This window comes from Semicossyphus pulcher, unplaced genomic scaffold, assembly GCF_022749685.1.
Source record: "Semicossyphus pulcher isolate SPU_LCO1_2020_fin unplaced genomic scaffold, fSemPul1.0.p SCAF_11, whole genome shotgun sequence".
NCBI lineage: Eukaryota > Metazoa > Chordata > Actinopteri > Labriformes > Labridae > Semicossyphus > Semicossyphus pulcher.
The window spans coordinates 27,979,739-28,004,351 of NW_027211615.1; the positions used below are offsets into that span (position 1 = coordinate 27,979,739).

A 24,613-nucleotide genomic window follows, 5' to 3' on the forward strand; every position below is an offset into this window, starting at 1 on the left:
GCTCCTCTATACCTGTAACCACACAATATGGTGATGTCACTGTCTGACACATCCTGGAGTACACCTGTGACTCACTGCAGCATCATGAGAAGAGAAAACTAGAGCTCAGCAAGACCAGGATTGTAAGATATTGTTTTAGATTCACTTCTTGATTTAAGGTGCGCAAGTTCAAACTCACTCACTGTTGTTTACGTTGTGTATCGTAGTCTGAGCAGGGAGTGTTTTCAGAGTGTTTTCAGGGCAGAAAGATGCATGTTTCATATGACCGGAAGTCGTTTAAGGGGAAAAAAATGTTCAAAGACGTAAGCTTTATGGAAAGAGAAATATTTATATTATACTATTAACAGTCTAATAATTGTATGACGCTGCACTTTTTGCACATGCACTCCCTCTGATGTATGTAGGGCTGCCTCAGGAAGATCGAATAACCTGTGACCTCAGTGTGTCTTTGGAGAGGAGACGAGTAAGAGCTCTCACTCTGTCTGCGTTTTCAGGCACCAATAAAGGAAACAAAGTGGATGAAGTAATACCACAGCCACTTTTCAACAGGAACACATAAATATAACTCTATCATTCTTTGAATTCACTCTGTCATTTGAGATATTGGCTAAAATCTGTATTTAAAACTTACTCACAACATTTATTAGCCTATATTTTCCGAAGGCTAACTAGAGCTAACAGGAACCTAAAGTTCCTGGAAAAGCGGGAGAATATGAGTTAAGTGGTTAAAGTTTTGAAAGTGTAGGAAACTCTGGTAGACTTAACTCATGAGTGAGTAACACCTCCTCCTAACATAAAGGATCTTCGGCATGCAGGTAAGGCTTCCTCAAGTTTCCTGTTGCTATGGTAACACTAGCATCACCAGCTGCCCTCACAGTGGATAATTTATAACGGGGAAAAACATTCTCAGAACATCGTGTGAAGATAAAAACACAATGTCCGGGTCTGAGGAGCGGACTCTGTTAGAGCTGAACCAGCGGAGGGAGACCTGGTGTCAGGTGGAGGTGAACCCCCGGCAGTCCTGGGAGAGGACCGAGAGGAGACATTACCGGAGTCACCTGCGGACCAGCCCGGTCCTCCTCACCGCTCTGACCGCCGCACCGCAGCGCAGGGCGGCCTGCAGAGAGAGACCGCCCCCGGCCAAGCTGGCGGAAAGGAGGCACTTTGAAGAGAGCTGTAAGAAGGCTGGTCGAGAGATTTCACTGAAACACTCGTCTAAATCTAACGTTTCTTTGTGATTATTTCCTTTTAATAAGTGGGGTGGTTGTTTCTGTTTTTATAGTGTTATTATCTCCAGCATTATTAATGACAGAGCTCAAGTATTACTTCTGTTTTTAGTGTTTACTGTTTATGTGACACAATGACACAAAGTATTAGGATTCCCGCCCTCTAGCTGGATTATAAAACATTTATTATCTTTAGAGTTATAATCTTGAAGATTTCAGTTTCGTTCTCTTTGGCGGCACCTGTGGTGATAAACAGTAATTGCAGGAGCACACTTCCCAGATATCCAGACAGTGCTGCATGTGTGACGTCCACGGTTGGCTCCGGTTGTAACTCTTGATTTTCCTGGCTGACGGTCGCTTTCCTCTTCAGACTGTTTGCTTCATCTGAGCGTCGAGTTTGTTTCTTCTTCTTTGGATTTTCACTTCTTGTTGAAGTTGTATCTGTAGTCATCCATCTTTTCTTTGTTTGTTCAGCCATAGTAGATTACTGTTTACTCGCAACACTTGCAGAGACCGGAGAAGCAGCCGCTTAGCTCCGCCTACCCTCTCTGGCAGACCAACCACTGCTGGCTGATGGAAAACGCGTCACTAACTGGCCGCCGCTTGTGATTTTTTCAGTCCATAATTCTGCAGACGCAAAGGCTTTCATCAGTGGGCCATAGGCTCAACCACCATTGTGTTACCTCATTCAGTGATAGATAGTGACTTAACATTTATTTAACTGAAAATCTTTCAGATTATTACTTTAATAAGAGCGTTAGCTGTCTATTTCCTTTTTTTATTCCACATCAGACGTCTTTTCCCAGTTATTCTTTAAAGCAGCTACAAATGTGTTTAACAGGAAAAAATCATACTTTCCATCCTCGATAACTTCCAGTGTCTCTTAGAATGTTAACAACAAACTAATCACCGAGCCTTTTGAGTGCTGCAGGCTTCACCTTTTTGTCTGTAATCCCTCCCTCCTTTCTCTTCCAGATAAATCACACCTTGTTTAGACGGCATCAGGCTGACAAGACCCAACATGCTAATACAGCAAATACACCTGGGAGCTGAACACACTTCACCTTCAGTATTTTATTTCCATAAACAGAGAACACGATACACCATAATACAGCGTAACAAACACTGTAATATCACTTATATGTCTGTAAAATAAACACGATTCACAGGTTTTGTTTGTGTCTTTTTGTCTGCCTTTGTCGGGATCTCATATACAGTATGTCTCATTTAGAGGCTTCAGTATTAAACAGAGACTGTTAACCAGCTAAAAACTCCTCACAGTCGATTTAAAGTGTCTTCTGTTACAACCGAACCCCGAACAAGGAACCAAAGTTACTGTTGTAGCAATCTCAGAACCCATCGGCTCTCGTCTGGTGACTTAACCGCTGGGAGCGAGGGGCAACTTTTCGGGGCTTCTGAAGTAGCCGGCGTTTAGCGATAAACGACTTCCAGCGCAGACTTCCTTCTCCGTGCGCTTTGTTTACAGTCCAGTCAGCAGCTCGAGAAGATTGAGACTGTGAACTCATTAGGAAAATGTTTACGGAGGTCACAATCAACAGAGAAGTAGGCAGACTTCAATACAATCAGACTTCTTTTTGCAACCGGTGGAGTCGCCCCCTGCTGGACATTAGACACTTCTTTTAGCATCGATGTTAGCATCTGTTAGCCTTGGGGAAAAGCCTGTATGCATTCTGCGCGGTGACAAGTTGAACAGTTTCTGGCGACAAACCTTTGACGTCAGCGATGTACCGACAGGACAGAGCGATGTTACTGGGCTCATTCCTCACCTGGACGACAGGAGGAGACAGGAAGAGATAACAGCGTCTGCAGAGGAGATGCAGCTGCGTACAGTACGTGTTTTATCTTACGGTACTTACATGCTTCTCGAGTCCCAGCGCAGGAGAATCAGTTTCCAGACAGACGTGTTCCAGCGGGATCTGCTTGATGAGTTTGTCTCTCTGTGTGGAAGCATTTAATCGTCAGGTCATGTAGTGACTGATATGATGCAAATCAAGACAGCAGATTCACATCATCTTCCACTGCACTTCTGTTTCATAGGACACGAGCGTAGGAGAGGAAAACACTCCGTCAAATATGCAAGTAAACTCCCGCACACTTTATTTGCTTGCAACGTTTCTGTACTCGACCTTCATCAGGCGAACAGTCACAAATAAATGTATTTTCTGCAAGTTGGAGCTCATGAGCTCAGAATACCAGCCCGTGTTTTCAGCTGTGTAATATTGTCATCAAATATAAATACTCGTGTAATGTACCAGAACCTCAAGCTACTATTGATTTCCTGCTGATATTCAATTCATTCATGCACACCTTGCCTCCTATAAAACTCTTAATAAATAGCTTGTTCTCTAGTAAATCAGGTGTTTCTTTACCCACAGTGCATCACACGTCAGAGAGAAAACTGTTTGTTACCTATATGTTTTATAGGACTGCAGATAAGCCAAAGTTTAGCTATAATGCAGACAAAGATGCTACATGCAACAGCCGATGCCATTTTAATGATGTTTGCACTTATTTGGGCTCATAAACACATTTTTTGCTTCTTTATTCACTATACTTCCTTAAGTTTTAGTCTAACTATTTAAACCCTGGCTCACTTAACAGGTGTGTAAAATGTGAGCGAGCCCACACCTGACATAAGATAATGACAGCTTGAACAGTTTTGTTCCTGTAGTGTGAGGAGAGCAAACAGCACACCACACACTAACACATTCACTCAACAACCAGAGTCCGACTCTCACAGCTGAAAATCTCACTAAATCTCGAGCGGTCAAACGAGACTTTAGAGTAAACAAACATGGCGGACGACGGGCAGGAAGAATTGGTGATGATAGTTTTTGGAAGAAAAAAGGACAAACTGCGGATGAAGTGGTGGAGACGGCGTGAACACGGGCTGTACGTGTTACTTTATGCTGCACGTTTGATTTTGTCGCCATGGCTACGGTTGTTGTGCTTCCTGCTTCGTCAGCTCGCTTCCTGATTGGCTATCGTTTGGTTCCACGTGACGATCAACAGAAAGCGCGCTTGGCTGTCGTCGGTGTTCCCCCCACACAGCAGGATATCGGATCGTAAATATTGAACATGGTTAATATTTAAAATCAGAACGGCCTCGTTCTTCTGAGCACATCGGGGGAAGTAAAAATCGACTCACACCACAGGAACATCTGGAGAGATCCTCTTTAGAACCATCACAACATCAGGACTTTGTGTACTTTTTGTTGGCACATCTTTCACCCGAGAAAAGTAGAAGTTCACACCCACCTGTCGGTTCCTGCAGACCGCAGGTGGAAAGGAGAAGAGGTAACCGGCCTGCACGCCCTCCAGAGCGACCGAGGGCTTCCCGGCAAAGTTATGAAGCAGAGCTCGACTGATACCTGACAGAAAGTCAGAGAGCAGCAACACTGAGATGTTTGTTTTGCACCCAGGTAAATCTACATGACAAGGAGGAGAGTTTAAACACACCTTGTTCTCGCATGGTAGCAATGGTGACCTTAGCAGCTGATCGTGAGTGGACGTTACTGTGCAGAAAACAGGAAGTAAGAAGAGTTATTGATTCACATCACATTCAGAGATAATGTATATAAGATGTATCATGTAGTAAATGAAAGGGAGCCAGTTATTTTAATTGAACCTCTCACATTTAATACACCAAAAACAATCATATCTACACACAAAGACCATAACTACTGCAGGTGTTTGTGATTGTATTCTGTTCTCACACAGGTAGGTCGAGCTCCTTGGCGACGCTGAGCTGTTTAATGAAGACCTCCATCTGGTTGTCCCGGTCCTGCTGCGTGGGCGCGCACCACGGCGTGAAGTCTAAACCAACCTGGAAGCAAAAGTAGAGAGCTGTTTAAATCAGCAGCAAAGTCCTTTAAAGCTGCATTCTTTCTGATGGCCAGCAGGGGGAGACTCCACGGGTTAAAAAAAGAAAGATTAATTTAAAGTAAAGGAGAAAACTTTTGCTTGAATTATTACTTAGATAAAGATTTTCCTTGTGAGTTTATGATCTCAATCGCGAGTTTCAAGTCTTCTTTAAAGATATAATCTTGAAGATTTCAGTTTCGTTTTCTTTGGCAACGCCTAATGGCGATAAACGGTAATTGTGGGAATATGCTTCCTACATATCCAGCCGTCCACGGTTGGCTCCGGTTGTAACTCTTGATTTTCCTGGCTGACGGTCGCTTTCCTTTTCAGACTGTTTGCTTCATCTGAGCGTCGAGTTTGTTTCTTCTTCTTTGGATTTTCACTTCTTGTTGAAGTTGTATCTGTAGTCATCCATCTTTTCTTTGTTTGTTCAGCCATAGTAGATTACTGTTTACTCGCAACACTTGCAGAGAGCGGAAAAGCAGCCGCTTAGCTCCGCCTACCCTCTCTGGCAGACCAACCACTGCTGGCTGATGGAAAACGCGTCACTAACTGGGCGCCGCTTGTGATTTCTTCCGCGATGTCGCCACAGACACCCAGTCTGTAATACTTGGGCCATAGGCTCAAGAGACAGTGACAGACTTTGTTAGTACGCTCCCTAAAATAGCTGATAATGCAGGGGCTGATTTAGGACATGGCTGATGCTAACTGACAAGCCGACACCACTGCGACAGGTCAACAAGGATAGAGGTGTAAAAACTAATATCCAACTCTTTCCCAAGCACGGTCGCTTCTGACTCCATAAAAACCCAGACGAACTCTGAGCTGTGTCTCAATTCAGGGGCTGCATCCTTTGAAGGACGCAGTCTACAAAGGATGAGTCATCCGTAGACCGCTAAGACCGAACTGAAATGAGTCGTCTGATCTACGGAGGATTTCCTGTTTGCATCACTCATCGCTTTAGCAGGCTAACTAGCTTACACAACTAACGCCAGGGTGCAGTCTTCATATGTAGCTTTTACATGATGATACAGGTCAAATTTAGACTGCAAATATCAGCCAGGACAGTCCTCGTTTGGTGGCAGACGTTTGACCAAAGTCCAGCGCTCAGCTGCAGGGAAGCGAGAACTTGTGGGAAAGTGACTTATAGACGAGCTGGAGGTGCACAGAGCAGGAGGAGGGGGCGGACGTCGCTGTGCTTCCAACCTGATCCAGATAAATAACAGACATGAAATGGGAACTGGAGCGTGGGACTGTTGACTCAGTCCTGTGAGCCCTGAAATCTGCTCGGACAAACACACACATTCCTGAAAACATGCTTTGCTATTGGAGCTACAGCAGGATGAAGGCAGGTGTGTGTGTGTGTGTGTGTGTGTGTGTGTGTGTGTGAGGAATTGAAACTGATGGGGTTCATTAACTGTCCTGACAGGGAGGATCAGGAGGCGAGCAGGGTTTTTTAACTGGTTTAATCTGATTTACTCCATAATTCATGTTTCAGTTACAATTAGTGTTCTGTGTGTTTGCGCTCAGCTTTATATCTTTGTGAGGACAAACTGGAGACATTTTGTCTTGTCTTCAGTCCTTTGAAGAGCCGTGTGAGGGTTAGGACTTTCAGGTTTAAGATTAGAAGAAGGTTCAGGTTAAGGTGAGTGTAAGGGGCTACCTCTCCAACAGCGACCAGGTGTTCTTTGTGTTGGTAGAACAGTGGCAGGGCAGCATCCAGGTCCTGCGGAAACAAAGACATCTTAATTAAGAGCTGCTGAAGGATTTAGTTTCATCTGAACACCACTGAAGAAGTTTTGATAAAATCCTGCAGGAGCTTAACTTAACTTAACGACCTCTGCAAAGGAAGTTATAGTTTCAGTAGTTTCTCTGTTTTTTTTTGCAGGATTAGAAAAAAGATGCTCCCAGATTTAAAGGAACAACGGGGGCAGGATTCGGCATGTGTAAATGAAGAACACATTAAATTTTGGACCAGACTGCACAAACAAACACAGGTGTACAGAAAGCAGATCAGACTCACAAACACAGTTTTGTGCAACAACAGTTTTTGGTAACACGCTCATGTTCATGATGTTAGGTGTTAGAAGTATTTTTAACAGTAGATGACAGAGCACCCATCCTTTAGCAACTACCCTGGCTTCCCGTCTCCCTCAGGATTTAATACAAAATCTCCCTTTTAACTGATCAGTGCATCCACGGCACGGAAAACACCAACCATCTCCTTCCCCTTAGGACTAAGCTCTGTGATATGGCCTTCCACTCTGCTGCTCCACGCCGGTGGATTGCCCTCCCTGACCACCTGAGGTCACCACAACAGTGTTGAAACATTTAAAATCTTCCTCTTTAAAAGAAGCTTTCCTAATTCTGCTTGCTCTTGCTTGTTGTCTTTATGCTCGTGTCGTCGCTCTGTAGCACTCTGAGATTTGTTTCAAATTTAAAATGTGTTATAAATAAAATGTACCATTATTATTTTTTTTATTATTTGAAATGTTTTGGAATTATATGCAGATATTTATGGTGCAGTGGTTAGCTCTGTCGCCTCACAGCTAGAAGGTTCCTGGTTTGAATCCCGGTTCAGATGTAGTGGGTCTTTCTGTGTGGAGTCTGCATGTTCTCCCCGTGCATGCGTGGGAGCCTGAACAGGTAAGTGGTATAGATAATGGATGGATGGAGGGATCCAGACATTTAATATGGGCACACTAGAAGATGTGCGTGTCATAGATGACTGCACGTGTAGTTTGTTCACTTTCAGTTACATTTCAGAAACTCTTCTAAATAAACAGCAGCTTGTTTGGATTTCCTATTTTTCTCTGCATCCTCTGTAAAGAAAAGGATTTCATCAGATGAACGTGTTTGAAGCAGAGAGCAGCTTCTTGCAGCGGGGAACACGACAAGTTTGGGATGCATTTAGAAATCAGTGAACATCACTTTTCTTTCCCAAAATGAGGGAATTTCAGGTAAAAATAATAAAACAAATATATTTTCAAAGCTTCTCTCAACCTCTTACTTCTAATGTTAAAAAAAAAAAAATGGCTGTCAGAGGCCCTTTCTCTTAGTATTGCAGTATTCAGTCGGTAGCTCCATCAGTCAAAAGTATTAAAGCAGAGTTAATCCCGGCTCAGCTGACCTGCTTCAACGGGGTATCAACAGATTGGAACTGATTACATTTCAGTCTGCTGCCTGAGAAAATGAAACCTGAAACTCTCAGGAGGATTAGATTTGCACATTTCTTTACAACTTAACCTTTGCTTCAAACAAGCTGATGAACCTGTTGACTTTTCCACTTCGCGTCAGATTTCTGTCAGTGGCCTCACAAAGGGACTCAAAGGGATGTGCTTAAGTGAACAGATAGGATTTTACTTGAGTGTTTATTTTGGCAAAGCTAATGAAGCTACAGTTTAAGACATGTTATATGCATCTTTATACTTTCAATAATAGCCTAATAGAAAAAATGAATCCCCCTTCATCTCCTCCAGAGGCCTCAGAAATACGTCCACCCTCCCCCCTTCTTTCTCCCGCACTGAGGCCCTCACTTCCTGTCATCCTATCCTGGGACACCGCTGAGCCGGCTGGATAAAGTTACTAAACTAATTTTCTTAGCATCAGTAAAGTAAGGCAATATAAATATAGATGAGGCGCAGACTGTTTTACTACCTGAGGCTTTACGCTGCGCTGCTCGGAGCCCCCGCCGACCTGCAGCGGATGGATGCCGAAACACGGAGCCACCAGATCTGGATAACTGTGGGAAAAGGATTCACTCTAAATAATAAATAGAGTACGGTCCGGCTGAGAGCGGCTGTATTAAACAATGTACACAGTATGATTCTTTAAAGTCTGTAAGTGTCAGTAAAGTTTGGAGGTTATTTTAGTTTAAGCAAATACTTTTAACTACACCGATCTGAAGGATGCAGAACTGTTTTCCTTCTGTTCTTAGTTATATACTGTCAATTATATAGATAGAATTCCTCCATGCACTTAGCCAAAAGAAAGACATGTCGATAACTTCAGATAACTTACAAACAGTAAGCAGCTACCTTGTAGAGTGTATGGAGGAACTTCAGGCCTATCTAATACACGAGGTCAGCCTCTTGTGGCCGAAATAAGTACTACAACAACAAACCAAGAACATTTGTTTCACCGGCCTTTTTTTCCTTTTTGTTTCCTGTTTTAATAAGAAAAATAACTTAATCATAAATTGTGCCCGTAGAAAATCTTTATTCGTTCATTGATAGCTCTGTTTTTGTTTACCTCACATTAGGCTAACATGTTTTCATGAGCTGTTTCTTTATGTGGCACACATCTGCTACTCTTCATCCTGATTTTGTAGATCTCTAACGTAATATTCATATTACTGATGCATTCATTGTCACATTACTTCCCGCCTTCTCTATAAAGTACACGCATAATGTAAGTTTATTGAGGAATGTACAGACCGTTCGTGCAGCTGGAGAACTCTGCCGAACTCTCCAACTTCTTCGGTTACTGCAATCAGAGTCTCTACCCCTGCCTGATCACACACAAAGACACACATGAATTTATCTTTCCTCCTTTTCCTTCAGTCCAACAATAAAGTTTACAGTCTGTAAAAGTAACAGTATCATAAAACTACTACTGATTAAGTTCCTAGACATTGCTTTTAACTGATGAACGGACAACTGACCTCTGTGGCCCGCTGAATCACATCTTCCAGATCCTGCAAAGTAAAACAAGGAATAACTAAGAAAACTGAAGCTAACCTCTGAAGTGAGACTGAACATAATAACTGGGTGGATAAAAATGCCGAGTTATACACAAATATTTTAATTTGATATTAATAGACAGTATATTTTCTTTAAAGTACTCTTTAAGTAGTGTAATAAGGGCCAACCATTTGTAAATATAGCATTGCGTTTTAGGTTGAATGGTTAAATTAGTGCCTACCTCTTCAAACTCACGAGCCGATATGTGACAGTGACAGTCAACGAAGCCATACTCCATGAAAAATCTAAATTGTTAAACCAAAAGTGCAAACGATGTGTAACAACTGCGATTTGAGCTTATTTTGTCTCTTAACACGTAGCTAACTTGCGAGCGGAACTCTTCTACGATGCACGCTAGAAGTGTTGTTGTTCCGGGGTTTGTTCGTAGTCGGAACAGGAAGTTCCGGTTTGCGTCAAAATTATAAACAAAGTTGGCGGTAAAGATGGAGCCTGTAGAGACTAGAGAAGCTTTACCCAACGATGAAACAAACGAGGAATACAGAGTTAAAGTAACGTCGAAGAAAAAAGTTATCGAGCACATAAATAAATACAAAGACATTCTGAAGACAGCTCTCGACGGACAGCCGGATGTTGCGGAAGAGACGAAGCGAGTGTTAATAGAGGAGCTGCTGGCGGTGTGTAACACTTACTGTTTACATCTAAATGTTACTTTAGCTGTACGATTAGATAATCAATTTAAACATTTCTTTTACATAATGTGGTAATTCGGCTGAAATATGATCAAGAACAGCACTTAAAGCCTGTGAAGTTTACACACATTAGTTAACTAGTAAGAAATAAATGTGTTTATTTAATCAAGAAAGCAATATTCAGATGTATCAATGATGAACAATGACCCTTCAAATGTTCATTAACCAACATACAATATATAATGTATTGCAGCTGTAACATGAACATTTTTGCCAAGTGAGCTGTTAGTTGCTGTGTTGTGTGTAGAAACTGTGTCTAAAAGTGTTTATATCTGCGCAGAACTTTGAGGCGGCTGTTCAGGAAAATGTGCTGGTGAACGGACAACCATGGGAGGAGGCACCTGATGATGAAGGTGATTCAATATGCCTCTTTAGACTCTTTAAAATCAGATTAAAGTGCATTAACTAGAGATGTTATCAGATAACATTTTTTGACATCTTTAATTATTCAAAATTGTTGTCTAAAATAAAGTCCTGTTTTTTCCCTCTCCTATGTCTAACACACCCAGCTGAGAGTGAGGCTGTTGATCTGAATAGCCTGCTGGATGACACAATTGTTGAGACGTCCAGGAGGCGGCGTACATACCCAAGAAAGATCCTGCCCCATGTGCTGCACACCCTGAAAGCTGAGCGGAAACTCATGGTCGGTTTCACAGTCAAAGCTTAAAAACATTATTAAAAATCAGATGTTATTTTTGTGTTTAGATAACTCTCCCCAAAGTGTAAGTCAATGTTTAGGTAAAATTAACTCCTCCATTTCTGAAAGAATCGTCTTAATTTCCTTAAATTAATTTCGTCAAAATGTACAAAGAGAAAAAACATTTCAACAGACCATATATACAACGATTGTGCAGCATCCAGAGCTGGTGTTTACCATGTTAACTTTCCTGACGTCTGCTGTGTTTTTCAGGGTTTGTACAAGCATGCAGTCAAACCTCAGGAGGTGCTCAGAGATCCTGATCAAGGTAGTTTAACCTCTAATCACTTATAATATCGTACATACACACATTTTTGATCTGTGTGTTTTTGCTCTTCTCTCTGTTCTGAAAAAGCACGCAGGCTTATAAGTAGTGAGTGGGACTTTTATCACTATCATTTATATAGTAACACACTGAGTTTCTTGAGAAGTAATTCTTGCTGTTGGTAAAATTTCTCTCTAGTTTAAAGTAACTTTTAAATGCTACTTCCCTCGGTGACTGAAAGTTCCCCTCTGTGAGCTGAATCACCTTAATGCATCTGTGCTTCCTGTTCATCTCGTCAGTTTCCTGTGTAGCCAAGATTGTTGAGGGAAAAATGTAGCAGCTGGTCGTGGTTACATCATGAATAAAAGCATCTGGTTAATCTTAGAGTCAAGTGTCCCAAGTTTTGATCTTTGGAATCCTGTAGAATCTTTGGATGAAACGTGCGCATGTCATCCCTCACCAGTGCATGTGCATGCTCGTAGGCATGCATGGGGACAAGGAAAGGGAACCCATATTTAAAGTTGCTTAAGTGAAACAATGTGTAATGATAGGGCCGTCACGCTACAACATTTTTCCTCCCCTCGGTGAAACACCAACACCTCCTTGTGGTTCAGCAGTTAACCACCGGCCCATGCCCACCCCCGATGTGTTTTGTTGTTCAGTGCATACAGTATACTGTAAAAGTGTCGCTTGAGAGACGGAGAAAACACGTTTGTTATCATCTTCTTTAAACTTTATCATCATCTATGAAGCAGCACAAGCAGCAAAGTCCTTCACGTCCCTCCTGTCACTCACTGCGGTGTAAATGTCTTTATTCTTCATCCTGATCAACTGACCACCAGAGAGCCGCTGCGGTTCAACACACACAGTCCTGATCGTTTACCTGCTTCCTCCTCCCGCCACTACACATGCGAGCCCTTTCACCGTCTTCCTCGTGCATATTTTCAGTTTGACTTTTTCTTTCACTCTTGAGAAGTGTCTCACTGCTGCATCTCCTAATTTTTGTTCTGCAAACTTGAAACCCGACAGCATTCAGGTCCTACTGTTTTCACAGCGACCTTTTATTAAGTTTTATTTCAGTTTCACTTCTGCTTCACTGCTATAGGTATTTGATATAGAACAAAATGTGGAAATGATGGTCTCTGGGTCCACCCAAACCGCGATACTGTGGTCATCTGGTTACCGTGACAGCCCGATATAATAAGCAAATATCTTCTTCATCATATTCCAGTTGGTGTTTGGGAAAAACAATTAAAGATGTGATAAAAAAAAACCTAATTACTACTTTATGATTTCTGTCGTGACATTTTTTGATACGTATAAATAATACATAATTAATTCTACATACTTCTTCATATTTAATACACATCAGTAGAGGAAATATCATACCCTCTTGTGTGTTTATCCACTTTATATTGTAACATTCTGAAGTCTGTTCATGGCCTTGTAGCCAGGTAAACCTGATTCATTCATTCATTTCAATTTGTTAGTATCTTAAAGGAATAATTCCTCCCTGGAAAAAGCCACTGTCAGTCAAAGCTGGTGTTCTCTGTAATCGATAGAAGCAATAATATTTGAAATTGGTGCCATAGCTGTGGAGAAAGTTGTACAAACAGCTTGTGGTTTCGCCCATTCTACCTTCCTACAACACCCAGCATGCATTGCGCCCCTCCCTCTGAAAGGAACGGCCCAGCGAGAGACGCTGGAGTGAAATACTCCCGTTTTGGCTGCAGGCAACGGCTCAGAGCGGGACAGATTCTGAAACACGACGAGAATATACCTGTGGATCGTCTAAAAAATCTTCAGGTCTGCAGTCTGCATTTCAAACCAAGATTTTGGCGGGAGTTTTAGAGTGAGGACCATTGAGGACCGAGGAGTCAAGGTCCATTGGAGAAGCGGATAGCGTCCTCCAAAGAGCGAACCATAATGGCATTAGCTCCCCATAATAGCATGACAGGACTGAGGTTGAACATCGGCGAACTGGCCCTTTAACAAAAAACATGCAGGTGTCTAAAGTTTACAGATTTCACCAAACGCACTCATGATGCTTGTCGCCGTAAGAACAGACAAACAGTTATAACTACAAACATTTAACAAGCAGCTTACTCAGCGTAACGTTTCTGTTCTTGTGTTTGTTGCACCAGAGAGCATCATGAACGACTTGTCAGCAGCAGCTCCTGGGATGGTGAAACAGGCCATCCAGGTCATAAAGGTAACGCACACAGGTTTTACCTACAGGTGAACGTTTAATATAAAGCTGTTTTATTAACATGCTTTTGTTTTCTGTAGTCAATCAACACCCTGCAGCAACAAGCTGAAGGCCTCTGCGAGATCCTCAACATGAAGCCGAGTCACTCCACTCTGGAGATCCACAGAGAAGTGTTTGGCAGTAACGGCCAATCAGGCGCTCCCCTGCCGCCTGCGAAAGGAGCGACGAGAAACAGGCAGCCAATCAAGAGAGCTGTGGAGGAAGCAGCTGCGGCAAACTTCTACGTGCCTCTGAGTAAGAAACCTGTGGAAGACGACAAATCCGAGTGACTCTTCCTGCTGCCATCACCTCAGGATTATGAGGACGGTGTGACGTTATGGACTCTTTTTTTTCTTTGCAAAGTTTTGTTCATCAGCTCTTTAAAAACGTAACAGTGGTTAAAAACAACATGACTCTTGAGATTCATTCATTTTAAAGACGATTTCTTCTACATGTGTAGTAAATGTTCAGTGTCTCATTTATAGACATGAATAGATGAGACATTAATCCAACTTCTTAAACTGTTGCTCTGTAGCCGACTCCACTTTTCCTGGATCACTTTACGGCACAAGCTACAAAAGCCTTCAAGTTAGACTTTTCTTCCTTATACATCCTGTGCTTGACGAGCACATGACTGATTGTTACTGTCAGGCAGAGGACCTTTTTACATCATATACAAGTATGTATCACATTTAATGCAAAAGCAACTACCATAAAAACTTAACCTAATATTGTCTGCGTCATGAACATTGTTGTTCACATACTTGTCTCTGCACTACGTGTGTTACTGGAGGATGCCTCTAGAGGGCACAACAGAGAGCTCAGGCTGTATGCAACTACTGTATGTGCGGGATGTAAACAACAGGCCTGACTATTATGTTCATTCTGAGATCACAGCAGATAAAGTGACACCGTCTCTCCAACATGTTCCTCCGTGCTCGGACGTAACGCTCCCGGACTTGTTCCCATTTAGTTTTGCAGGTTTCCACGTCGACGTCTAAAACAGAACTTATCTGTCTGCAGCTGTTTGACAGGCATGTTTGTCTCTGTGCAGCGGCAACGACACATCGTACAGATGTGGATCATTGTGGACTTGGTCTATCAGCTTGTGTTCAGAACTTTCTGCCTTTGTTGTCCCTGCTGCTGTCACATCCCCTCTGACTCCACACTGCCCCTACTGTTCATGTGCAAACTGCATCTCGCGTACACGTAGGGTTAATTTTTGATGACGTGCACAGCCGAAGCTCCAAACAGATGCAGGGAACACGTGGAATGCATGTGCACGCGAATGCATAGTTAAAAGCAAGTATATATCCGGCTTTGCAGATAGTAACCCTTCACTGAAAAGGCATTTCAGTGTGGCTTTTTGGCTCTGGTGGTGAGTAAAAGATGCTTGTAGAGGAACAGCTCAGGAGGCAGAAATAAAGAACTGTAGAGCAAGAAAAACAAGATTCCCAGGTAATTTAACAAAACACAACAAGCTGCTACAAACAACTATTTTCTCCCAATCAATTTCACAGTCCCCTTTTATACCTCCTCTGGCCCTGCCCTAATTGGATTAAACAGTTGCAGGGGGTAAGGAAAATCTGCTACATTAAAAGGCTATATTGGAAAGCAGGATACCAGAACACATCATTATAAATCAACAGTATAAAACTTTAACACTCCACTAATGTGTCTGACTTGGTTCAGGTGACCTCATTAAACCAAATCCATAAAATTAATTCCAGTTTGAGTCAGTGTCTCCGCCCCAAGTCTGTTTATGCCTGCAAGATAAAGTCGAGGTGAAATGAAAAATGTCATTTTAATCCTTTTAGATCACATCCCCGGTAATATTGTGCATCTATTTGACAATATAGGCCAAAAAAAATACAGAAAATCCATTTCTTCGTATTCTTATATCAAAATCAGATCATTTTTTCTTCCGGTAAAACTAAATTTCACGCGTGCTTACGTAAGTTAGCTCCAAACAATTTCAACCAATCAATCTGCAGCATTTAGCCGCAGAGCACCAAGAACGCTCGGTCCGTTAGCTAGCTACTGCGCAGTGGAGAACGTCTGTCTACGCCCACTTCTCAACGATCAAATCAAATCCCTCTAATGATATGTCCCGCCTGCACGTCCTGTTTCACTCAAAAATACATCACGGTACGGAAGCTAGATACTCTCGAAATGCCGTTTCAGCTCGACTTTAACAGGAGGAAAAAAGTGCATGTGTTCTGGACTATTTTTACCTGCGGATGGATCTATTTTTTGGTGCGCTAGTGAGGATTTCCTACTGCAGAATGGTATATTTAGGATGATGGAACATGTGCAACAGATTTGATCATGCATGTGCCCCAAAGATAGAGGCAAACTGTTGCCCTCGAGTCATATGACTTACATGAACTGCTTCTCTGCTTACTCTAAAACGGCAGCGGAATTGAAAAGTGAAAAGAAAGCTGAAGTGAAACCGTAGGCTATTTTCTGCACTCTGACAAATAACTCTTTATTCTCAGAGAGCGCGAGTAAGCTCGTCTAAATTTGATGCAAGCGTTATAAATCTGTGATGTCAAGCTGTGATTCCTCCTCCTTGTCTCATCTGAAGTGCAAGGATAACCAGCTCAGTGAAGGATGCGAGGTAAGATCACAGAAACATGCTTGGTTTGTTTTTTCTCTGTCATAACAAATATAGATAGATTATAGAAAAGTATGTTTCTATGGTGCAAATGGCCCGGGTCAAAGGTCAAGGTGTGCAAACATGCCTGAGAGCCAAATCCTGGTGCTTAAAATCAGAGACAGAGCATGCTGATTTGTTATTGTCACTGTAAGCCCTGATTCATGTTGTAAATTTAAAGCTGAAATCAATAAGAACATATGTTGCAATTAAGCTTCAAAGACATTAAAAAATGTTCGAATAAATAACTCACCATGTGGGGACCGAAATGCAGGTCCCCTGAAAAACACAAAAGCTAGTTTGTGTGTGTGTTTAAGGGTGCAAAGGTGGCCCCAGATAGATAGTCAAACCAGTATGTGTGTGTCTGTGTTTCAGGATTGGGAGGATGAAAACAGGCGGCTGAAGAGGCGAGAGAAGAACAGAGTATCAGCCCGAAAGAGCCGGAAGAGGCAGACGCAGAGAGCAGATATTCTGCATCAGGTGTGTCTGTGTGTGTGTGTGTGTGTGTGTGTCTACATGCGCTTACACCTCAGATTTGCAAGGACCAACTGTGGACTTTATAAGTGAGAAATTGTTATAAAGACACGTTTTCCAACTGTTGTAAGACGTAGACGTATTTTGGTTTAGCTTCAAGGAGTAGTGCAGTTATAAAGCAATGCATCACTATGATTTCGGGTGCATGAATCCCAAAGTCTTACTCCATGTTTAGCCTCAGTTGAGCGACGTCTCAGCCCCAATACAAGATGACATTATCAGGGATTACTTTCTCAAAAGTTCTGCCGAACCACAGACGACATTAAACAAATGTTTTCACTGTCCCCATGATAAATGATCTAACTTTAAATTGCGCTAAATGGAGTTCCCCTTTATAGTTACCATCTAAAGCTCGGGAATGCATGAAGACAACAAAGGTCCATCCATCCATTCCACTTATCCGGGGCCGGGTCGCGGTGGCAGCACGCTCAGCAAGGTGACCCAGGCGTCCCTCTCCCCAGCAATGTTTTCCAGCTCCTCCTGGAGGATTCTGAGGCGTTCCCACGCCAGACGGGATATATAATCCCTCTGGCGAGCTCTGGGTCGGCCCCAGGGTCTCCTCTCAGTTGGACGCGCCCAGGAGGCATCCTAATCAGATGCCCGAACCACCTCAACTGGCTCCTTTTGATGCAAAGGAGGAGCGGCTCTACTCTGAGCTTCTTACCCTCTCTCTAAGGCTGAGCCCAGACACCCACCGAAGGAAACTCATTTCGACCGCTTGTATCCGCAATCTCGTTCTTTCGGTCACTACCCAAAGCTCATGCAAATAGGTGAGGGTTGGAACGTAGGTCGACTGGTAAATGGAAAGCTTTCCCTTCAGGCTCAGCTCCCTCTTCACCACGACGGTCCCTACAATGCCCACATTACTGTTGACGCTGCACCGATCCGCCTGTCAATCTCACGATCCATTTTACCCTCACTCGTGAACAAGACCCCGAGATACTTAAACTCTTGAAGCAGAGACTCACTCTCCACCCGGAGGAGGCAATCCACCGTTTTCCGGCAGAAAACCATGGCCTCAGACTTGGAGGTGTTGACTCTCGTCCTAACCGCGTCATGCTCGGCTGCAAACCGGCCCAATGCCTGCTGGAGGTCCCAGCTTGATGAAGCCAACAGGACAACAACATCTGCAAAAAGCAGAGATGAAATTCAGCAAAGGTCCTCGTGCATAAATCATGAATATACCTACACTCAAAGTAAAAACATCTAAGAAACAAATTCTCCTTCCCCTTCTTGTCCTCTTTCCTCCTCTCTTCCAGATGTGTGAGCTGTTGGAGCAAAAGAACATGAAGCTGAGGAAAGAGGTACCAAATGCTTTACACTTGTATTTCACCACGACAACTTCCCCAGTGCAAACTTTCTGTACTTATACAATATACAATAAATCTTGATTTACAAAATAAAACAAAGAGGCAAAAACAATCCATGAAAGTCACATAAAATAAAGAATTTAACACAATAATTAAAGATGTTGCTCGCTGATTCGTCCGCAGGTGGATTCTCTCTCTGAGGAGCAGCGCCTGTTGAATGACACTCTCAAGGCACATGAGCCCCTCTGTCTCAACATGCACTGCTTCATTACATCCTCCACCTCGTCCGGTCTGCAGCCTGACACCATGGAAGCTCAATCCGTCTGAGGCGATGACTTTGTAACGCAACAGTAAACCCCTAGAGGGCGTCCCGCACCACGATGAGTGATGAACTGTTTGTTCAACACCTGCGAGGGCCGGCTAATCTCACAGTGAAGAGCGCCCTCTGGTGGTTCAACCTATGACACAGCAGCTCATGTCCTGAGTGTAAATACAGTAATAGATATATACACACTTAACCATCACTTCATTACTGATACAGAGGGTTTGACGACAATCAGTTTGAATGTAAATAAAATAAAACTTATTACTTAAGTCTGGCTGTAACTGCTGAAATAATTATTCATTGAGCTGATTTATTCAGAGGTTTTTTCTGCAGTGTGAGTGCAAAACTTGTCTCAACTTTAAAAAGATATTTTAACAAACATCCAACAGATATTGTAGGAAAAAAAGATGAAATAAACATAAGAAAATTATTATAAATTGTGTTATTTTAATCTCTTTACAAAATATGACAAAATGTTCAAGTACAACCAACTGACAATATAAATACAATCACTTTAATGGAATATTAAACATTTTTTTATTACTTCTTTTGAGATATTTTACTGATAAATACATTTATATAAGAAAAAGCAGTGTTGTGATAGTATAGCCACAAAGAAACACCCGTGCTAGAGGTTTTATACACCTGTTTGCTTAGTTAGTGCCGCTGTATGAAGGTGAATTAATCTAATTAATTAATGATCTGCAGCTCCGGAAAAAAATTAAGAGACCACTGCAACAAATAAAATGTTCTTCTCTGGTGTTTATAGGTTTGTGTTTGTGTAAAAAACATTTCTCCTACTTCCAAATCAAATATTCTCATGTAAGTCTTTTATTTGCAGAACATGTCGACTGGTTAAGAAAACCAAAAGATGTTTTTCACACCTCAAATAAAGCAAAGAAAACAAGTTCATGTTCAAACATCAGAAAACTAATGTTTTAACTCAGGAAGAGTTCACAGGTCAGTGTTTAGTGGAATAACCTGGTTTTTAATCACAGTGTTCATGCGTCTCTGCATGCTCTCCTCCAGTCTGTCACAGACCTGTTGGGCGACGTTAGGCCGCTCTTTGTTCGATGGCTTGTGACCATCTTCCTCTTGATCACATTCAGGAGGTTTTCAGATCTGGATTGGGCTGGCCATGACATGAAGAGAGAGATGCTGATTTAAGGAACATTTGGGGCGGGCTCTTGATTTTTTCCAGAGCTGTATGCATGCTTAATAAATCAGTTATCAGCATTTGTCTAGTGTTGACTTGAAGAAGAAAACCGTCGCCCTTTGCAAACCTCTGAATCCTGCTTTCCTCCTAAATTTTAACTTCTGCGACTCCTCGTCATCTCAGCTACAAACTCCGCCCGTCTCCGTCCGAGCAGCGCTCGAACATTGTTCCAAATGTGTCTACGCCAAGTTTGATAAACAGACTGAATGAGTGATAGATACAATAAAGACCTAACCACCGTAACATCCTCACTGGTTACTGACCCTGTCTCCGGTGTGTTTGTGACGGTGACGCGGATTAAAAGAGACCGACAGGAGGATACTTCACTGGCAATAGGAAAAGAGACAATCGGCATCTATAAGCAGGTCTTCCCGGGTCTGAAAACCCGCGTCAACACGCAAATTTTGGTGGGAAAGGGGTATCAGGTTGTTTTTAAGTTACAAAATAAAAATAAAATCACTGTCTGATGGTTCCTTAAAGCTTAATTATCTTACAGAAAAAGTTTTAGTAACACAGTTTCGTGACACATAACTTACTTATAACCGTGGAGCCAAAGTGAGTTCTCTTTTATAGCATGAGGGACATTCAGGTTTTAAATTCAGTTGTAATGATTGTAATTAAAAGTCTTAATTAGTTTAAAAAATGTATAAAACATATTCAGAAACATGAGACACATTAAGCATTTCAGGCATAATACAACATATAGTACATTCCTTTTATTTCTCATCATTCAACAATAAAAACCACAACGAGTGGAGATGTTTCCACAAAAACCACAGTGACTGATAACAGCTTTGTGGTAACTGATGTATGACAACGACACAACCCGTCAGTCTGTCATAAGTGTTGTGTGATTTTGAACATGTTCACTGGCATCATTAAGCACGTTGCAAAACAAGGTCTTCCAGAACATGACCTCATTTCACTGAAGCTTTTGAGGTCATTTAAAGCCACAGACATGCCAGAGTGCATCCATTAAGTCTGTGTCACCTACATAAGAATGGGAACATGTGGTCTGGCTACGTTTGAGGACACTCGCTAAAAGTAATAGTTCCCTAATTTGACCGCAATCACATAAAACTTTATCTGCTCGGACATTCTCTTTCATTTTTGGTTCCTCTTCCACGCTGAGGTGAATGAAAAGTTCACCTAGTGAACAAGAAGCTGACGTAAGCCAACTGTGGCGAACTGAAATGGAAGTGAAGCGTTTTACTGCCGCAGACTTCTGGGAAACGGCACCGATAGTGATTCCTCAATAGCCTTATATGGTTCTGGAAGAACGAGAGAAGGAAAGATGAGGGGACGGCTCTGTTTCAGCTGCTTCGGTGTGAAATTGTGGTTAGATATGATGCAGGAAATCGGCCTTTAAATATCTGTTCATACATTCATGGAGGTAAATATGAAACTGGATATTTGTGTCAATATTAGTGCGATAAGTTTACATCAACTTTTTGTATAAACGGCGAAGAGAATATCAAAGTTTGCGTGCCAGACACGTACAGATCAATGAACTTTAAAGGGATAGTTCGGTTTGTTTGAAACGGGGTTGTATGAGATACTTATCAATAGTGAGTGTACTACATACAGCGGATGCCAGTCAGCACGGCTACAGTGTTCTGATACTGGACGGAGTGCCGGCACTGAAGCTAGGCTGCAGATAGGGTAATTTATCCACTTATATAAATCAAGAGTGGTATCGATCGTACGCTTTATTTGAATAATTCACCGCATTTCACTTTTCAGTAAGAAAGCCTCTTTATTTGGCACTACTTTGTGTGGACCACAACACATACGTGTTGCTACGCCTGCAGCGTACGGTCAAACCACTGCTCTCGGTGGCACAGCCATCGGGTATGAATGTGCATAGATCTGACTGGAGATTGGCACTTAGGCCTCTGCCATCAGTGTGTGAATGTGACGTGTAGCGTAAAAGCAGCTTTGAGTGTTCCGAAGACTAGAAAACTGCTATATAAGTACAGTCCATTTACTATTTCCAGAAGTATAGTGGTGATGCCGAGTGAAGAATTAGGATTTTCTTTCTGCGGCTCCAGGTGCAAAAAGAGATAAAGAGGAAAGATAAGGATTACAGTTACAAACAGAAGGTAAGAGAGCCGGTCTTTGAATCGTTTGTGCCCAAATTTCTCTGCTTGCCGTAAATTCACACGCTGTGTTTAACTCCAGTCCAGTCTGGGATGCTAATCTCCAGTACACACAAAAAGAGCCTGTTTAGAAGACATGGAAGTGTTTAGAGAAAATAAAAGAGTGAAATTTGGGGCGAAACTGTCAAACCAATCGCTCTCGACTCGTTTACACAACAGGAGTTCGTAGAAATTGGATTGCTCGGCAAGGTCAAACACTATTTTTGAAGGTATGTCCAGACTTCTTTAACCTCATGAACGCTTGTCAGATTTTATTTTTATTAATTTAGAGTGCGTCCTCTAGAAAATTAACCCCCTTTTGCCTTCAGAACTGCCTTAATGCTTTGTGGCAAAGATACAACAAGGTGCTGGAAACATTCATCTGAGATTTTGCTCCATATTGACATGATCGCGTCACGCAGTTGCTGCTTATTTGTTTTACTTAAAAAAAGTGTCCGGTGAGTATAGTTCTGTTTGTTTTTGTGTCGGCAAACTCTCCTGGTTTTCCATGTAGTCAGAAACACATGAAACTTTCCGCCTATTCAACCCGCCCTGAGCTCTGCAGGACACTGTAAAACAGGAATTAGACGAGTTCTGAATGAGCACAAAGGCGCATAAATAGCAGCAGATTTCTAGTGAAATCCTGACAGCAGTTGGATGATGGTTGGTGGTTTCCTAAGTGGAAAGCATCAGACAATGAGGACAGGAGATTACATCATTCACTACATCAGGCTTCCCTGCTTTGTTAAGACTGTCTGTGGCGTGGGCTCGTTGCTTCAGGTGGTTAGGACAGAGATGTAGTCACAACTCTGGAAATGTTGAGGCCACATGTCCCCCTGCATCACCCCGCATTACTAATAACCAAGAAGAAGGTCCCTTTATATTATATTACTTGTTAGTGTTCTTAATTTAAACTTCCCGTCTCAACACAATGTTTCAAAACCTTCCCCGCTCAACCAGCAATCCTTTTCTTGGGGAGAAATCAAATAGTTTTATACTTGTTGGTCTCTTGGCGTATTGTATGTTAAACAATAAGCTGTTTTAATCATCTTGTAAAAAACTTTCTCTCTGTTGTTTAGACCCATGAACTCCAACAAAACTGAGGTCTAAAATCACAAAATTGAGGTATAAAGTTTTTAAAGATGTTTTTTTAAACATCCAACTCTTTAATGAACACAGTTGGCGGCCACACTGAGACCAACACGCCAAGGCAAACAGAATCACACACAAACATCTACACGCCTCCCACCCTCCAACGCTTTCTGCTGAATTGAAGACTGAACTCTTGAGTCATTTCTCTGGAAGAGCAGCACAAAAATGCCAACAAGCTTCGTGATGGGCGTCACCTTCTTCTAGCTAAAGGATTACAGATGCTTCTGATTGTATCTTTGTCTGCCACTAATTAATTGTGAGCGTTAAAATCCTCAGGAAGCTTTTACTTAATGTGTAAAAGGTGTCTTCTCCAAGCCAGTTATCCAGGCGAGTCCTCTGTTCTCGACATGAGGAAGTGAAAGAATCAAAGGATTAAGTAAACTTTGCCAAACAACAAAAAGACCATCTCTGCATGCCACTTTAAATTCAAAAGATCTGAATCCTTTCTCCATCTCCCGTTTCTGAAAACACCCTGACAAGAGTGTCATACAACTGTTGTAAAAGTTTGATCAGAAAAACCACCGTCAGCTTTTGTGGGAGTTTGTGAACATTTATTTTAGACGGCCGTCACAGAGGAGAGGTGTTGGCGTGTGTGCAAAAGGCTCAGGTAACAGGAAGACGAATGGACAGTGACGTTTAACCCGTTGCCAGGCAACGACCGCTTTGCACACGGCTTGCGCTGGTTCATAAAAAGTGCCAGTCCGTTTTTAGCTAAAAGTTAGACGTTTTAACAGAAGATAAGTTTCAGTTGTTTTCACAGTTTGTGAGCTGTTAACAAGCTAGTTTATGTTAAGTCATATTTGTATCCATATTTCTGTTATACATCGTATCCTCTAATGCTTAGCACTGTTTATTTCTTATGTATAAACTTTTAGTCTATATTGTGAGGTTTATGTTAACTGCAGAGATCGCATAACGTGTTTGAAGCTAATGTAGCTAACGTAGCTAACGTGGATGTCTTTGTTTCCTCTTTATTTCAGAACCACACTCCCACGTAATATTATATAAACAACAACAGTGCCTGTGCGTCTGCGTACCTGTAATTTAGTTAACAATAAATGCTCAAAGGAATCCCAGCCTCCCGTGTCCTGACGAGACACCTCGTATCGATGACTAAAATGCTAACAACAAGAGCTTCAGTACAGCGTAGGAAGAATGTTGTTACCTTCGTCCCTGATCTCTGATACTGACCATACCATTTCGTAAATGTACGTCCCCGAGGCAGAGCGACCTGACACATGAACAAGAAGTTCTGGTTTGCATCAAGCGGCAAAAAATGAAGCCAATGCGGAAGTGAAAGAAACTGTAGTTCCTCGAGTGTCCACTTGAGGCTCTAGAAACCAAGAAATAACATTACAGCAGATGGGGAAATGCCAATTCTAACAGCAGAAAGAAACATGTTTACAGCCTGGTACAAAAAACGTTTTTGTTATAAATAGCTAATTTTATTGTTCGTGATAACTGTGCAGGGGTTTGATTTTTATATAACTCAACCGTTTTTATTATATT

At 42.1% G+C, this 24,613-nt stretch overlaps 4 protein-coding genes across 4 annotated transcripts; 3 read left to right on the forward strand and 1 right to left on the reverse strand.

The window, feature by feature from the left end:
- Positions 1–913: 913 nt before the first annotated feature.
- Positions 914–2,388, forward strand: spata45 (spermatogenesis associated 45). The gene is made up of 2 exons (XM_069657295.1): positions 914–1,176; positions 2,202–2,388. Exons 1-2 carry the CDS (start codon positions 936–938, stop codon positions 2,219–2,221), a joined length of 261 nt encoding a protein of 86 aa, XP_069513396.1. The 5' UTR covers positions 914–935; the 3' UTR covers positions 2,222–2,388.
- tatdn3 (TatD DNase domain containing 3) lies at positions 2,291–10,154 on the reverse strand. The gene is made up of 10 exons (XM_069657294.1): positions 10,035–10,154; positions 9,775–9,807; positions 9,548–9,621; positions 8,769–8,853; positions 6,775–6,837; positions 4,964–5,073; positions 4,707–4,762; positions 4,506–4,618; positions 3,104–3,184; positions 2,291–3,013 (listed from the first exon to the last, which is right to left on the reverse strand). The coding sequence occupies exons 1-10, from the start codon at positions 10,089–10,091 to the stop codon at positions 2,879–2,881; spliced, it is 807 nt and encodes a 268-aa protein (XP_069513395.1). The 5' UTR covers positions 10,092–10,154; the 3' UTR covers positions 2,291–2,878.
- Positions 10,155–10,296: 142 nt separating this feature from the next.
- Positions 10,297–14,172, forward strand: nsl1 (NSL1 component of MIS12 kinetochore complex). The gene is made up of 6 exons (XM_069657724.1): positions 10,297–10,488; positions 10,844–10,916; positions 11,073–11,206; positions 11,474–11,528; positions 13,670–13,737; positions 13,815–14,172. Exons 1-6 carry the CDS (start codon positions 10,297–10,299, stop codon positions 14,061–14,063), a joined length of 771 nt encoding a protein of 256 aa, XP_069513825.1. The 3' UTR covers positions 14,064–14,172.
- A 2,149-nt stretch (positions 14,173–16,321) lies between these two features.
- On the forward strand, positions 16,322–18,793 carry batf3 (basic leucine zipper transcription factor, ATF-like 3). Its single transcript, XM_069685303.1, has 4 exons — positions 16,322–16,393; positions 16,805–16,909; positions 18,223–18,267; positions 18,457–18,793. The coding sequence occupies exons 1-4, from the start codon at positions 16,322–16,324 to the stop codon at positions 18,598–18,600; spliced, it is 366 nt and encodes a 121-aa protein (XP_069541404.1). The 3' UTR covers positions 18,601–18,793.
- Positions 18,794–24,613: the final 5,820 nt, after the last annotated feature.

Excerpts from the sequence above, each read along its gene's own strand:
- batf3 (XM_069685303.1), top strand. The coding sequence starts at position 16,322 with ATGTCAAGCTGTGATTCCTCCTCCTTGTCTCATCTGAAGTGCAAGGAT. Across the intron at positions 16,394-16,804 it reads AGCTCAGTGAAGGATGCGAG|GATTGGGAGGATGAAAACAG; the intron begins GTAAGATCACAG and ends TCTGTGTTTCAG. Across the intron at positions 18,268-18,456 it reads ACATGAAGCTGAGGAAAGAG|GTGGATTCTCTCTCTGAGGA; the intron begins GTACCAAATGCT and ends ATTCGTCCGCAG.
- spata45 (XM_069657295.1), top strand. The coding sequence starts at position 936 with ATGTCCGGGTCTGAGGAGCGGACTCTGTTAGAGCTGAACCAGCGGAGG. Across the intron at positions 1,177-2,201 it reads GAGGCACTTTGAAGAGAGCT|ATAAATCACACCTTGTTTAG; the intron begins GTAAGAAGGCTG and ends TTTCTCTTCCAG.
- nsl1 (XM_069657724.1), top strand. The coding sequence starts at position 10,297 with ATGGAGCCTGTAGAGACTAGAGAAGCTTTACCCAACGATGAAACAAAC. Across the intron at positions 10,489-10,843 it reads TAATAGAGGAGCTGCTGGCG|AACTTTGAGGCGGCTGTTCA; the intron begins GTGTGTAACACT and ends ATATCTGCGCAG. Across the intron at positions 11,529-13,669 it reads GCTCAGAGATCCTGATCAAG|AGAGCATCATGAACGACTTG; the intron begins GTAGTTTAACCT and ends TTGTTGCACCAG.
- tatdn3 (XM_069657294.1), bottom strand. The coding sequence starts at position 10,091 with ATGGAGTATGGCTTCGTTGACTGTCACTGTCACATATCGGCTCGTGAG. Across the intron at positions 3,185-4,505 it reads CGGTCTGCAGGAACCGACAG|AGAGACAAACTCATCAAGCA; the intron begins GTGGGTGTGAAC and ends GCTTCCACACAG. Across the intron at positions 3,014-3,103 it reads CGCTGGGACTCGAGAAGCAT|GTGAGGAATGAGCCCAGTAA; the intron begins GTAAGTACCGTA and ends CCTGTCGTCCAG.